The sequence below is a fragment of the Dendrobates tinctorius genome, unplaced genomic scaffold, assembly GCF_039654945.1.
Source record: "Dendrobates tinctorius isolate UK_male_01 unplaced genomic scaffold, ASM3965494v1 ptg000019l, whole genome shotgun sequence".
NCBI classification, from domain to species: Eukaryota; Metazoa; Chordata; class Amphibia; order Anura; family Dendrobatidae; genus Dendrobates; species Dendrobates tinctorius.
Window position 1 is genome coordinate 45,805,771 of NW_027361687.1, and position 13,348 is coordinate 45,819,118.

The 13,348-nt window shown below is 48.8% G+C and overlaps 1 protein-coding gene across 1 annotated transcript in view; it reads right to left on the reverse strand.

Moving 5' to 3' along the window:
- Positions 1–2,206: 2,206 nt before the first annotated feature.
- Positions 2,207–13,348, reverse strand: part of LOC141082899 (NACHT, LRR and PYD domains-containing protein 3-like) — an 86,122-nt gene continuing 74,980 nt past the window's right edge. Inside the window, exon 11 of the mRNA XM_073566935.1 lies at positions 2,207–2,588. Coding sequence (XP_073423036.1) covers positions 2,507–2,588 — 82 coding nt within the window. The 3' untranslated portion in view covers positions 2,207–2,506. The remainder of the gene's footprint in view (positions 2,589–13,348) is intronic.

A 13,348-nucleotide genomic window follows, 5' to 3' on the forward strand; every position in this document is an offset into this window, starting at 1 on the left:
GGAGCAAATAAACCCACATGGACGTTGAAGAGAATATGCCTCCTGTACCCTCCTACGCAGCTGAGTGAGTACAATCGTTACAACCTGCATATCTTGCCGGAGAAGCCCCACCTCAGAGTGTACATCCTCTATTTTCCCGGTCAGGGATGTTCTAGTTGAAGATATGGCATGCATTAACTGTTCAAATGCCTGCCTAAGTTAGATTCTCTTGATCACCACGTTCTTCACTGTCAGAAGCACTTTTTTTACGTTGATCCACAGCCTTAGCAAGCATGTGACGAATTATTAAGAGATTGTGCATTATAAGATGGATCAATCCTTGCAAATTTTTAGTTTGTCAGTCATCTCTGACCCTTTTGAAAGATTCATAGTTAACAATAATGTAGTCTAGCAAGTTGAGTAAACAACTAGTTTACAGTTGCAGCAGTGCTAATATAAAAGATATATATCAGACAGCTCTGAGCAGATTAGTAGAATGAAGTGCTGAGTCTTGTGGCAAGCCTGAAGTTTTTGCATAAGTCCTGTGTAGCAGGGTGAACTACAGCGCCTGCGGGGATAGCGGTAACAGTCCAGAGATCCCTAAGATGGCGGGAGCCCACGGGCCAGCTATATTATCGATAAGGGAGCACAAGGCTCATTTCTCAGAGCACACACCGCGCTTCCCCCTCAGGTACCTCCAGGAGACAGCCGCGCCGCTCCGTCAGCCCCTTCAGAAGCGGGATCCACAATGCTGTGCCTCCTCCTGTCGGAGCGCACAGTAGATGGCCGCCGTCCACCACAGGCCTCGCTTTCCCCCGAAGCTTCCACAGAGCCCGACTCACCGGGGCCGCACACCGCACCTCCCCAGGAACCGAAGGCCTCTAGGAGCCCAGGGGACCTCGTTGCTGGCAGGTAAACTCTGTTTAAAGTGCTTTATAATCAGGATTCTAACTAGGATTGTGGGAGGTCTGTCTGGCCACGTCCTCTCAGCTCCACTACATCGCTTCGCTCCCCCAGGTGGCAAATATTAATGCCAAATTTCTTATGATGATGTTAGCTTTCGAAAGAAAAGAAACATGGCATATGTAACACTATCCATCTGTCCGAAATTCATTTGAGGCTGATGTGCAGTCCACACAGTGATGGAAGTAAATGCGTTATGTTATTTTCATCACAACGCCGAAAATATGTTTTCCATAACTATAGGACCACCTATGCCTGTCACGAGAAAACAATATTTATAACTGGACTTTGGTGCCAGAGAGTCTGATATCACTGGTCTTTGTTGCTTTTGAACAGAGTAAGGCTTATCTCCGCAGGAGCCAAGTGTCGCCTTCTAGCCTTTTGTATAGACTTCATGTCTGCTCTCCATCAGATATCCTACTTCAATTATCAGTTTACAGCAAGGGGTCATAACTGAACAGGGGTCATATTAAATGTTAAGCCCCCGTCACACATAGCGATCTCACTAGCGAGTTCACTGCTGAGTCACAAGTTTTGAGACGCAACAGCGATCTCACCAGCGAGATCACTGTGTGTGACACTGACCAGCGACCGGCCCCCCTGCCAGTTATCGCTGATCATCCTGGAGTAGCCAGGAGATTTTTTTGATCGCTGGTCTCCCGCTGGCCAGCACGCATCGCTGCGTGTGTCAGGCGGGAGACCAGCGATCAGCGCGTTGGTAACTAAGGTAAACTCAGGGTTTCTAAGCACCAGGCGGTGCTTAGAAACCCGATGTGTACCTTAGTTACCAGCTCCCTGCATCAGCACGCTGGTAACTAAAGTACACAGCGACGCCGCGCGCTCGGCGTCGCTGGTGCCGATTGCTGTTTGACAGCTCATCAGCGATCATGTAGCGACTCACCAGCCATCCTGACAAGTTGATATCGTTGTCGGGATCGCTGGTGAGTTGCTATGTGTGACGGGGCCCTAACTGTGCTAGCTCTTGTTCCCTTTACAAGTTATGATGAAGCCATGCTTTAACTTTAAATATGAGGGTGACATGACCTTTCTCAATAAATGGTTTATAGATTGGACCTATTTGCATTTGCAGTTTTCAGTTTGCAGAGCTGTGTGAGCGGCTTTTTCCTTACTTTGCAGTAAGCGGTGCTGCTTATTGGCATACTTTTGGGGTACATAGAACTTTTTGCTCACTAATTTTATTTTTTGAGGGCAATAGATAAGCAAACAGCACTTCTGGCATGTGGTAGTTGGGATGATTCAATAGGAGTATCAATAATGTGAACTTTTCCTTGTAAATTAAAACATATTTAATCTGTAAAATAGTTTTTTAAATATTTTTTTAGACATTGTTTTACAACTTTTCTAAAGACCAGACAGGAGAAATGTGTTTATGCATATGGCATACATTTCTATTTGCTACTGGAAAACCCCTTTAATTTTGGTGTCTGAGTCAAAGGCTTTAAATAAAGGGGAGGGGTGAATATCTTTGGGATTTGAGGACATCGGTGACTTTCGGTTCAGTTGTGCAGACATCGTGTGGTCGTAGGTCCAGCGTCTGGTTCCTTCAGTAAACTATCTTCATAGTGGGCTTATGTTCCTTCAGTCTCCTTATTTCGTTCTCTTTAGGAGATCCATTGTCCTGCATTCTGGAACAGAAACAGACGCCAATATTAGTGACCTTACTAGGAGGATTTCCTTAGATTCTGTACTCATGAATGTACGCAATCCGATTTTCATCGCACTTTTTATCTCTTTGGCCATTTTTACCAATCGATATAACTGCTATTTATTATATATATTCAGCTTTACGCAGCACAGATGATAACTTGTTGATCATTGGGGTCTGACTACTGGGTCTTGCGCCAATCACAGCACGGGGATATATTATCCCTGATAGAATGGAGGAGCAGTCAACATTGGCTCCTTTAATTCTCTATGGGGCTGCTGAGTGTTCAACTTTTTCCGACAGTCCCATAGAGAATGAATGGCAGGTCACTCAAAAATCAGAAAGCCGAGACATTTTTTAACAGGGATTAAAGTTTCCCATTAGGGATAGGCTTTCCCCTATCTGCCAGTCGGTGCGGGTTTCGGGAATGGAACCACTACCGATCAGCAAGTTATCAGTTCTCCTTCAGATAGATGATATAGGGGTTGTCCATAAAAACTGGCTAAGTCTTCTCAAATTCCTGTCATTACATTTTTTTATGCAGACAATTAACTGTACATATCATTATCTGCACACCTGTTTTACTAGTCCAATTTGATAACCATACTTGCCACATGTACCCTTAAGCCTGTTGCCACATTTTTCTTTCTGTATGTGTACCTGTATACCTAGAATTTATATTTATGTCTTTTTTGTCAAGGGTTGAATAGTTGAGATTGGAAAGATTGTCAAAAGTTATTGAACACTTATACCATGGCTAAAGAATGTGGGAGCCACTACAAGCAGCCTTCTAAGCAGTAGTCCTACCAAAACACAAGTCAGAATGGGCCTCCTTTGTCTCTGGTAAGATTAAGGCCTCTTTCACACATCAGGTTTTCGCCGTCAGGCGCGATCCGGCGCTTTTGACAGAAACCGGATCCGGCGAAATGCAATGCCGGATCCGGTTTCCCCCCCATTGACTTGCATTTGCGCCGGATCGCGCCGGATGGCCATGCGTTTCATCCGGTTTTCGCCGGATTCGGCAATGTGACGCCATCCGGCGTCTGGAAAAAACGGCTACTGTAACGTTTTTTGTCTCCGGCGAAAAAGCCGGACACGCCGGATCCGGCGCGTCCGTCTTTTTCACACAATGAAAGCCTATGAGCGCCGCAATGCGCCTGATCCGGCGAAAGCCGGATCCGGTGGCCGGATCCGGTTTTTTTGGTCTGAGCATGCTCAGTAGCTCTGCCCACAAGACATATATAAAAGCAAGACAGTGAGACCCACAGCCACACCCAACATGCCACCCAAGAAAGCAACCAAGCGCAGCAGGAGAAGGCAGGAGACCACTGCAGCACCATCAGCACCACCACCACCCCAAATGGAGCAGCAAATGGAACATGCTGAGGAGGGGAGGCCAGCAGCAGGTGAGAGACGGTAATTATCAAATCCCCCATTCCTCCAAACTAGGGCTATTGAATATCAAGATATTCATTGGCCCTTTGTTTCTCTTTATTCAACAGCCGTCCAATAGATGCAGCAGCAGCAGCAGCAGCAGCAATGGCAGCAGCTGGAACACCACCCACAGGCATGGAGTGTGGCCACCAGGAAGACAGCACATCATCTTCTGGGAGCCCTCCCTCGCATCGTCAGCGTTTGACGGTAAGTTTTTATTTCCAAAATCCATCATCTCTGTAATATATGTCTATTCATTGCCTTTTATTTCAAAACAGGATTCACAAGATGAAGAGGAGCTCCCAGGATAAATTGGTAACAGGATAAATTGGACCCCAAAAGTTGTTGTCCAGTTTGTCCTGAGTACGCTGGTACCCCATAAGTGGGTGGGGACCACTGTTTGGGCACACATCGGGGCTCGGAAGGGAAGTAGTGACATTATGAAATGCTGACTTTGATGGAATGGTCTGCGGGCGTCGTGTTACATTTGCAGAGCCCCTGACAGGCCCGGATTGGTAATATAACCAACTGGGCATTTTCCCGCTGGGCCGCTGTCATGTGGGCCGCGGGCGGCAGCGCCCGATCATCTGGCCACTTGCCAGCTGATGCGGCCATTGTTGCTCCTGCCGCCGGCCCTCTGCGGGCACGGCAGTGATAGTTTCCAACCCTCCCGCACTGCAGGGAGATAAGCCGCCACGCCCCCCCTCACGCACCCCATCCTCGCCGTAGCATGAGACCCCCCCCGCAGCCACTCACAGCGTCGCTTGCCTGTTCTCTTCTCTGTTCACAGGACCTGTGATGAGGTCACAGGAGGGGAGGAGTCAGGGGTCACATGATCAGGAGCCTTTATCTAGACCCCTGATCATGTGACCCCTGACTCCGCTCCTCTTGTGACCTCATCACAGGTCCTGTGCGCTCAGCCTTGCCTCTTGGTGTCTGCAAGACCCTGCTGTGCTGTTGTCATGGTGCTGGATGAGGTAAGTATGTGTGGGCTCAGGAGGGGTTTACAGGGTAGATGTAGCAGAGCTGTGTGTGTATGAGGTGTACGGAGGGGAGCCGCACGTGTACGAGGTGTACGGAGGGGAGCCGCGCGTGTACGAGGTGTACGGAGCGGAGCCGCGCGTGTACGAGGTGTACGGAGCGGAGCCGCGCGTGTACGAGGTGTACGGAGCGGAGCCGCGCGTGTACGAGGTGTACGGAGCGGAGCCGCGCGTGTACGAGGTGTACGGAGCGGAGCCGCGCGTGTACGAGGTGTACGGAGCGGAGCCGTGTGGACGAGGTGTACGGAGTGGAGCCGTGTGTACGAGGTGTACGGAGCGGAGCCGTGTGTACGAGGTGTACGGAGCGGAGCCGTGTGTACGAGGTGTACGGAGCGGAGCCGTGTGTGCGAGGTGTACGGAGCGGAGCCGTGTGTACGAGGTGTTTTCTTTTTTCTCTCTCTCTGTTTTCTCTCTTCCTTAGTGCCAGTCAGTGTGCCCATAATGCCAGCCACTGTGCCCTCAGTACCAGTCAGTGTGATCAGCAGTGCTAAATGGGTGCGATTAGGTGTGGACATAGGTGTGACTAGTTGCGAAATGGATGTGGCTGGGCGTGGCCTAGAATTTGCGGCAGTCTTTGTCCCTCTTTCCCTTCTTCAAAAGTTGGGAGGTATGATAGGGGCGGCTGTGACCAGGGGGTTTGGTTGCCCAATGGATAGCAGTTCTGCCAGGAATTCTGTAATCGTGCGTACAAAAGGAGACAGAGCTTTGGGAGGAGTACTGTACCTAAACGCAATAAATAGGACTGAGCTGAAATACTGGGCACAGCTGTCACTACATGTTATATAGTCATGTTAATCTCCTCTCACTTCTTGTAACCTACAAGTGTACAAAGATATTATATAGTCACCATGTGACTAGTGGGCCTGTGTAACTTCAAATGCCAGGGCTGAATTTTAGTCTCAGTCCGGCCCTGGCCCCTGATGTACCTAAACTGTGGAACCCCCCACAAGTGACCCCATTTTGGAAACTAGACCCCCCAAGGAACTTATCTAGATGAGTGGTGAGCACTTTGAACCCCCCAAGTGCTTCACCGAAGTTTATAACGCAAAGCTGTGAAAATAAAAAATCATTTTTTTTCCTCAAAAAATGATTTTTTAGCTCGCAAATTTTTATTTTCACAAGGATAACAAGAGAAATTGGACGCCAAAAGTTGTTGTCCAGTTTGTCCTGAGTATGCTGATACTCCATATGTGGGGGGGAACCATTTTTTGGGCGCATGTAAGGGTTGAGAATGGAAGTAGTGACGTTTTGAAATGCAGACTTTGATGGAAAGTTCTGCGGTCATCGTTACGTTTGCAGAGCCCCTGATGTGCCTAAACAGTAGAAACCCCCCACAAGTGACCCCATTTTGGAAACTAGACCTTCCAAGGAACTTATCTAGATGTCTGGTGAGCACTTTGAACCCCCAAGTGCTTCACAGAAGTTTATAATGCAGAGATGTGAAAATAAAAAAATCATTTTTTTTCCACAAAAATCATTTTTTAGCCCCTAATTTTTTATTTTCCCAAGGGTAACAGGAGAAATTAGACCACTAGAGTTGTTGTGCAATTTTTACTGAGTACGCTGATACCCCATATGTTGGGGTAAACCACTGTTTGGGCACACGTCGGGGCTTGGAAGGGAGGGAGCACCGTTTGACTTTTTGAACGAAAATTGGCTGGAATCAATGGTTGCACCATGTCGCGTTTGGAGACCCCTTGATGTGCCTAAACAGTGGAAACCCCTCAATTCTAACTCCAACCCTAACCCCAACACACCCCTAACCACAGCCCTAACACCAACATATCCCTAACCCTAATCCCAACCCTAACCATAACCCTAACCTCAACACACCCCTCACGCTATCCCTAACCCTAATTCCAACCCTAACCCTAATTCCAACTCAAACCTAGTTCTAACCCTAATTCCACTCTAACCCTAATTCCACCCTAACCCTTATTCCAACCCTAACCCTAATTGCAACCCTAACCCTATTTCCAACCCTAACCCTAAACCCTATTTCCAACCCTAGCCCTAACCCTCTTTCCAACCCTAACCCTAATGGAAAAATAAAAATTATTTCTTTATTTTATTAGTTGTTCCTGCCTATGGGGGAGATAAACGGGGGGTTTATTTACTTTTCATTCTATTTTGATCACTGTGATTAACTCTCACAGTGATCAAAATAGAATGAATGAATCTGCAGCCGGCGGGCGCACTGCGCATGCGCCCGTCATTTTCCAAGATGGCGGCGCCCATGAAGTAGGACCGCAGGACACCGGGAGCAGGAGAGGGACATCGGAGGTACCGGGGGGGGTCGGAAGGTGAGGGGAGCCTAGAGAAGGGGGAGGGGAGCAGATGACGGCGGCGGCACATTGCCGCCGTCAGTCGGTATCGGGGGCCGATCGGCCCCGTGAGTCGTGGGGGATGGTCAGATCGCGGTCTCCAGCCATGTCCGATGCTACTGCAGCATCGGCCATGGCTGGATTGTAATATTTCATCAATTTTCATTGATGAAATATTACTATCGCTCTGATTGGCTGTTTCACTTTTACCAGCCAATCAGAGCGATCGTAGCCACCTGGGGGTGAAGTCACGCCCCCTGTGGTGAAGAACAAAGCCCCCTGTATCTGCGGGTTGGGTGACCTTTCAGTGACCCCGGTCACCCGACCCGCAGGGGGGCTTTAAAGTCATGACGCTACATAGGCGTCATGGGTCGTTTTGGCACGACTTTTCATGACGCCTATGTGGCGTCAAAGGTCGTGAAGGGGTTAAGGGAATTGATCTTGCGAATCGGGTGGACACTATAGGTCTATATGCTGATGATTTGGTATTCATGGATGAAGCAGAAGAAACTCTGCTGCAAGTGATAACCCTAATAGGCACGTGTGTCTCCCTGCAGCATAAGTATCACTGCAGCAAAAGTATCGCGAAAATGCAGTTATTACTACGGCAGTTAGTCTCGGAAGGAGTCAGGACCCCACACTATCTACCTGTCTCTTTTTGGTATGTCTGCTGAGTAAGCACTTCTTATTACTTGGGCCTAGCTTTTCTTAACCTATCTTATTTCTTCACCATGTTTACATATGCCCTCACAGTGTTTGCTCCTTTAGTCCTCACTCTCCTTCGCTATCCCCAAACCCCAGCACCCTCTAACCAAATAATCATCTCCCCTTCCCCTCGGTCCTCCCCACCTGACTTCCTCTGCTGAACTGCTCCTCAACCTCAAATCTGTCCGAATGAAACATAAAACAAGCTGCCCACTCTCCTTCTCCCATCTGCTCTCCCTCCCTTTCTCTGCTTCTCCTCACTGCTGGCGACATATCTCCCAATCCTGGACCCCCAGAGCTCACACCCCCCACTACTTCCCGTTCCTACTGCTCCCTATCTAATAAGAACTACCGCAATCCTTCCAACTTAAAACCTGTGCCATTGACACCCAACCCCCTGCTCCCTCTCCCGGGAGCTCTTTGGAATGCCCGCTCCATCTGCAATAAGCTCCATGTGATTCATGACCTCTTTCTCTCTCACAATCTTGCCTTCCTCGGCCTCACAGAAACATGGCTGACACCCTCTGACACCGCCTCCCCTGCTGCGCTGTGTTACAGCAGCCTCCACTTTACCCACACTCCTCGCCCTGGCAACAGACACAGCGGAGGAGTGGGTCTTCTCCTTTCTTCCAACTGCACCTTCAACCCAATCCCACATCTTCCCTCCTTAATCCTCCCCTCTTTTGAAGTTCACTCTGTCCGCATCTACTCTCCCTCCAACCTCCAAGTGGCCGTCATATACCGACCTCCAGGCCCGACCACTGCCTTCATTGATGAATTCTCTACCTGGCTTCTTCATTTTCTTTCAACTAACACCCCCACCATCATCATGGGTGACTTCAACATCCCCACTGATACCCTTCAGTCAGCAACCTCCAAACTCCTGTCCCTTACTTCATCCTTTGGACTTACTCAGTGGTCCTCCTCAGCCACCCACACAGATGGACACACACTAGACCTGGTCTTCACCCGTCTCTGCTCTCTTTCTATCTTCACTACCTCCCCTCTCCCTCTATCTGACCATCATCTACTCAATTTCTCATTCCTGTCCTCCTCACATGGCACCCATGTCCAGCAACACGCACACCACCGCAGAAACCTTGCACACCTAGACACCCACGCGCTCTCTGACTCTATTCTACCACTGGCATCCATATCCTCATTCCATGACACAGACGGTCCCACTGCTTTCTACAATGCCACTCTCGCATCAGCTATTGACGCGGTTGCCCCTCTCGTTCATGGCAGAATGCGACATATCAACAGACAACCCTGGCACAATAATACCACTAAAAAGCTCCGGCAAGTGCCCAGAATCGCAGAGCGGCATTGGAAGAAAACAAATTCGGAAGATGAATTCACCACATTCAAACAGGCAACATTCGATTTCAAATCTGCCCTCACCTCTGCTAAACAGGCCTACTTCACAATCTTCGTATCTTCCCTATCTTACAACCCAAAACAGTTATTCAAAACTTTTAACTCCCTCCTCCGCTCACCACTGCCTCCTCCAACCTCCCTCATCTCTGCCGAGGACTTTGCCACACACTTCAAAAATAAGATTGACCAAACAAGGCAAGTCTTCATCACTCAACCACCACAACCCCTGTGTATACCAGACCAGTGCCCAAACCCCATAACCTCACTCTCCAACATCACTGAATGGGAGCTTAATCGTCTCTTCTCCAAATCGCACCTCACAACCTGTACACTCGACCCCATCCCATCCCACCTCCTCTCCAACCTCACCACCACACTCATCCCATCCCTAACCCACCTCTTCAACCTATCACTAACATCCGGTACCTTCCCTTCTGCTTTCAAGCATGCCACAATCAGGCCTATCCTTAAAAAGCCAACCCTCGACCCAACCGCTATGCCCAGCTATCGCCCAATATCATTGCTTCCATTCGCTTCCAAACTCCTGGAACAGCACGTCCACGCTGAACTTTCCTCCCACCTATCATCCAACTTGCTCTTTGACAATCTACAATCTGGTTTCCGCCCCCATCACTCCACTGAGACAGCCCTGACCAAAATTACTAACGACCTACTTACAGCCAAATCAAATTGACAATACTCTATACTCCTGCTTCTAGACCTGTCCTCTGCATTTGACACAGTTGACCACTGCCTCCTACTACAGATCCTCTCCTCCTTCGGCATCAAAGGCCTTGCCCTATCCTGGATCTCCTCATACCTTTCCAACCGCACATTCAGTGTCTCCCACTCCCATACCACCTCCTCATCCCACCCTCTCTCTGTTGGAGTCCCCCAAGGCTCTGTTTTAGGACCCCTACTCTTCTCAATCTATACACTTGGTCTGGGGCAACTCATAAAGTCCCATGGATTCCACTACCACCTTTATGCTGACGACACTCAGATCTACCTCTCTGGCCCAGACGTCACCTCTCTGCTGTCCAGAATCCCAGAGTGTCTATCAGCCATATCCTCTAGAGAGAGGTCCTGGCAGCTCAGTCAGAGCCCAGTTGTGGAAGGAGTCAGAGGGGATTTCCTTGCAGCTCTGACAGAGCTTGGTGGCAGCTATTCAGGAGGAAAGCTGCATTCTGGTGATGGACTCTGTTGCTGGGAGCAAGAACAAGAGAGCAAAGCTAAGTGGTGTTTCCCTGTCTGTATTTTTCCTGGTGTGTATTAGTACAGCGGTGGGGCCAGTGCCTGCATCACCCAGCTCCCTGGCAAGAGATAGGTGTTGGGTGTGCTAGGGTGACAGGTGTCCTGATCGGCGCCCGGTGCGGAACCGGCCTAGGGAACGTTAGGAGTGTGAGGGAGACTGACTCAGGGGAGTGCAGGTCTCCACGTCCCCGCTCCCTATCGCAGGGCCCACCGTTGTAACTGTTTCCCCTTTCCCCGTGTCTTGTTGTTTTAGTTACTGGCCTGCTGGCCGTGTCACACAGGACAGTTTCACGTGCCGTGTCTTGTTGTTTCAGTTACCGGCCTGCTGGTCGCGTCACACAGGACTGGTCCATGTGACACTCATCTCCTCTTTATACACATACATGTCAGCGGGAGCAGAGTCTGCCATAAGTTCTATCAAGAGAAAGTGGGAACGACTCATCCCTAATACGCAGGACGAGGAGTGGGAGGAGATTTTGGAATCTCCGATTAGAGTATCACCATCTATTAACAACAGAATGATACAATTATATATAATTAATCAGTCGTACTTGAATCCGACACGACTTTTTAGGATGGGTCGATTCCAATCATCAGAATGTTTACGGTGCCACTCTCCAGACGCAGATTTTATTCATATGGTATGGCAGTGTCCCACTGTCCTGCATTACTGGAGAGAGGTGACATCATCACTATCATCCCTAGTACAAGCCCCGGTCCCTCTAGAGCCACTGGTCTGCTTGTTTGGGGTATGGGATGAGGAGATCTGGGATCGATATGATAGTGTCTTCCTGCGAGAGACGTTATTTATGGCACGGAAGGTACTGGCATTACGGTGAATGGGAACTTTGCCCCCCTCCCTTAGAATATGGATTGACTGGGTGAATTCGATTGTTCCATACGAACACACGCTATACCAAAATAGGGGATGCCCGGGTAAATTTGAAAAGATTTGGGGGAGGTGGAACTCCTCTCATCTTACCCTGCAAGGTTGAGACATCACATACGAGATATGCTGTAGGATACTAGGCTGCGAAATAGTAGATATAGGTTGATGTAGTGGTAGTCGTAGTTTAGTTTAGGAATTTCTGATTAGATTTCCTTATCCGAATAATATGTTAAAAGGCTTATGTGATTTGTTCGATATACATGTTTTATGATATATAGCCAACTGTCCTATGCGCATACTGGGAAGGTTATGTACAATGCTACCTTGTTTTTAAAAAAAATAGTGTGCAAATTCTTGGCTCTATATTTTAATAATGGACGGAAACATGTATGCTCTGTGGAAAATGTTTATTAACATAGGCCAATTGTATGTTGTGGATTTTTTATGTCCTGAAGTTCAATAAACGAATTTAAAAAAATTTGTTCCTGGTGCAAGGAACCCACCTTGAGGAGGAACTCCTCAGAGACAAACTTAATAACATTTTGAGCCAATGGTTTATTATCAATGGCAATGATATGGATGTGAGTCTCTAGCCTAATTGTCCCTAACATTAATTTGGACACCAGACTAGATTCAATAAAGTTCATGGAAGATCCACAGTCCACAAATGGATGCGTAACCACCTCCATAACACAGATCAACCTCTAAAAAATGTTTTTGAAATGATGAAAATAGTAGCTAAGCGTCTGGGTGACTTCCTCGACAATCACCCAGACTCGGAGGCTTGTTAATCGATGGACAAGAGGGGAAGTCCTTCATCTAATGTCCCATCACGTTGTTGCTTCCTCTCCTTCTTGAAGTTGGTGGCACGAACCTCCATGGTCTCTGTAAAAGGCATCACCTCAGACTTAGCAGGCAATACAGGAATCTCTTGTTGGATAACTCCTCTTTCCAGTAATCTCCGGTCCATACGAATGGCCTGGGTCATGGCCTCCTCCAGGGAACTGGGTGGTGGATGAAGGGCCAGAGCATTGTTGAGATGATCTGAAAGTCCTCTCCTGAACGGACAACTCAAAGCCGAGTAAACCCAAGACACCTCAGTGGATCACCGTCTAAACTCAGAACAACACCGTTCAGCAGTGAGTTTACTCTGGGAGAGACCCATGATCACGTCCTCTGCCACCCTGACCCGGTCTGGTTTGTCAAAAATAAGTCCTAAGGCCTCAAAGAACCTATCCACAGACACACGTTCAGGGGCAGTAGCAGGTAAAGAGAAAGCCCATGACTAAGTTCCCTCCCGAAGTAAGGAAATAATTATCCCCACCCGCTGACTCTCATCTCCAGAGGATGGGGGTCTAAGGCTGGTTTCAGACTAGTGTTTCTTCCACGCAGCGCTCGGCGCCGCTAAGCCCCGCCCCCTGCCCGCCCCATCCGGTCATCGCCGCCTACTATCGCACACGGCTGCATGCGATCTGCGCACCCTATCTTTAGCATAGGGTGCGCAGATCGTGCACTGGCCGTGCGCTAGTAGGATTTTAGCGTGCATTGCGCACTTTTGAAGGTGCGCCGAACGCAGAATGTTGCATTTTGGCGCGCTCGGCGCACCTTCAAAAGTGCGCAGCGCATGCTAAAATCCTACTAGCTCACGGCCAGCACATGATCTGTGCACCCTATGCTAAAGATAGGGTGCGCAGATCGCATGCAGCCGTGTGCG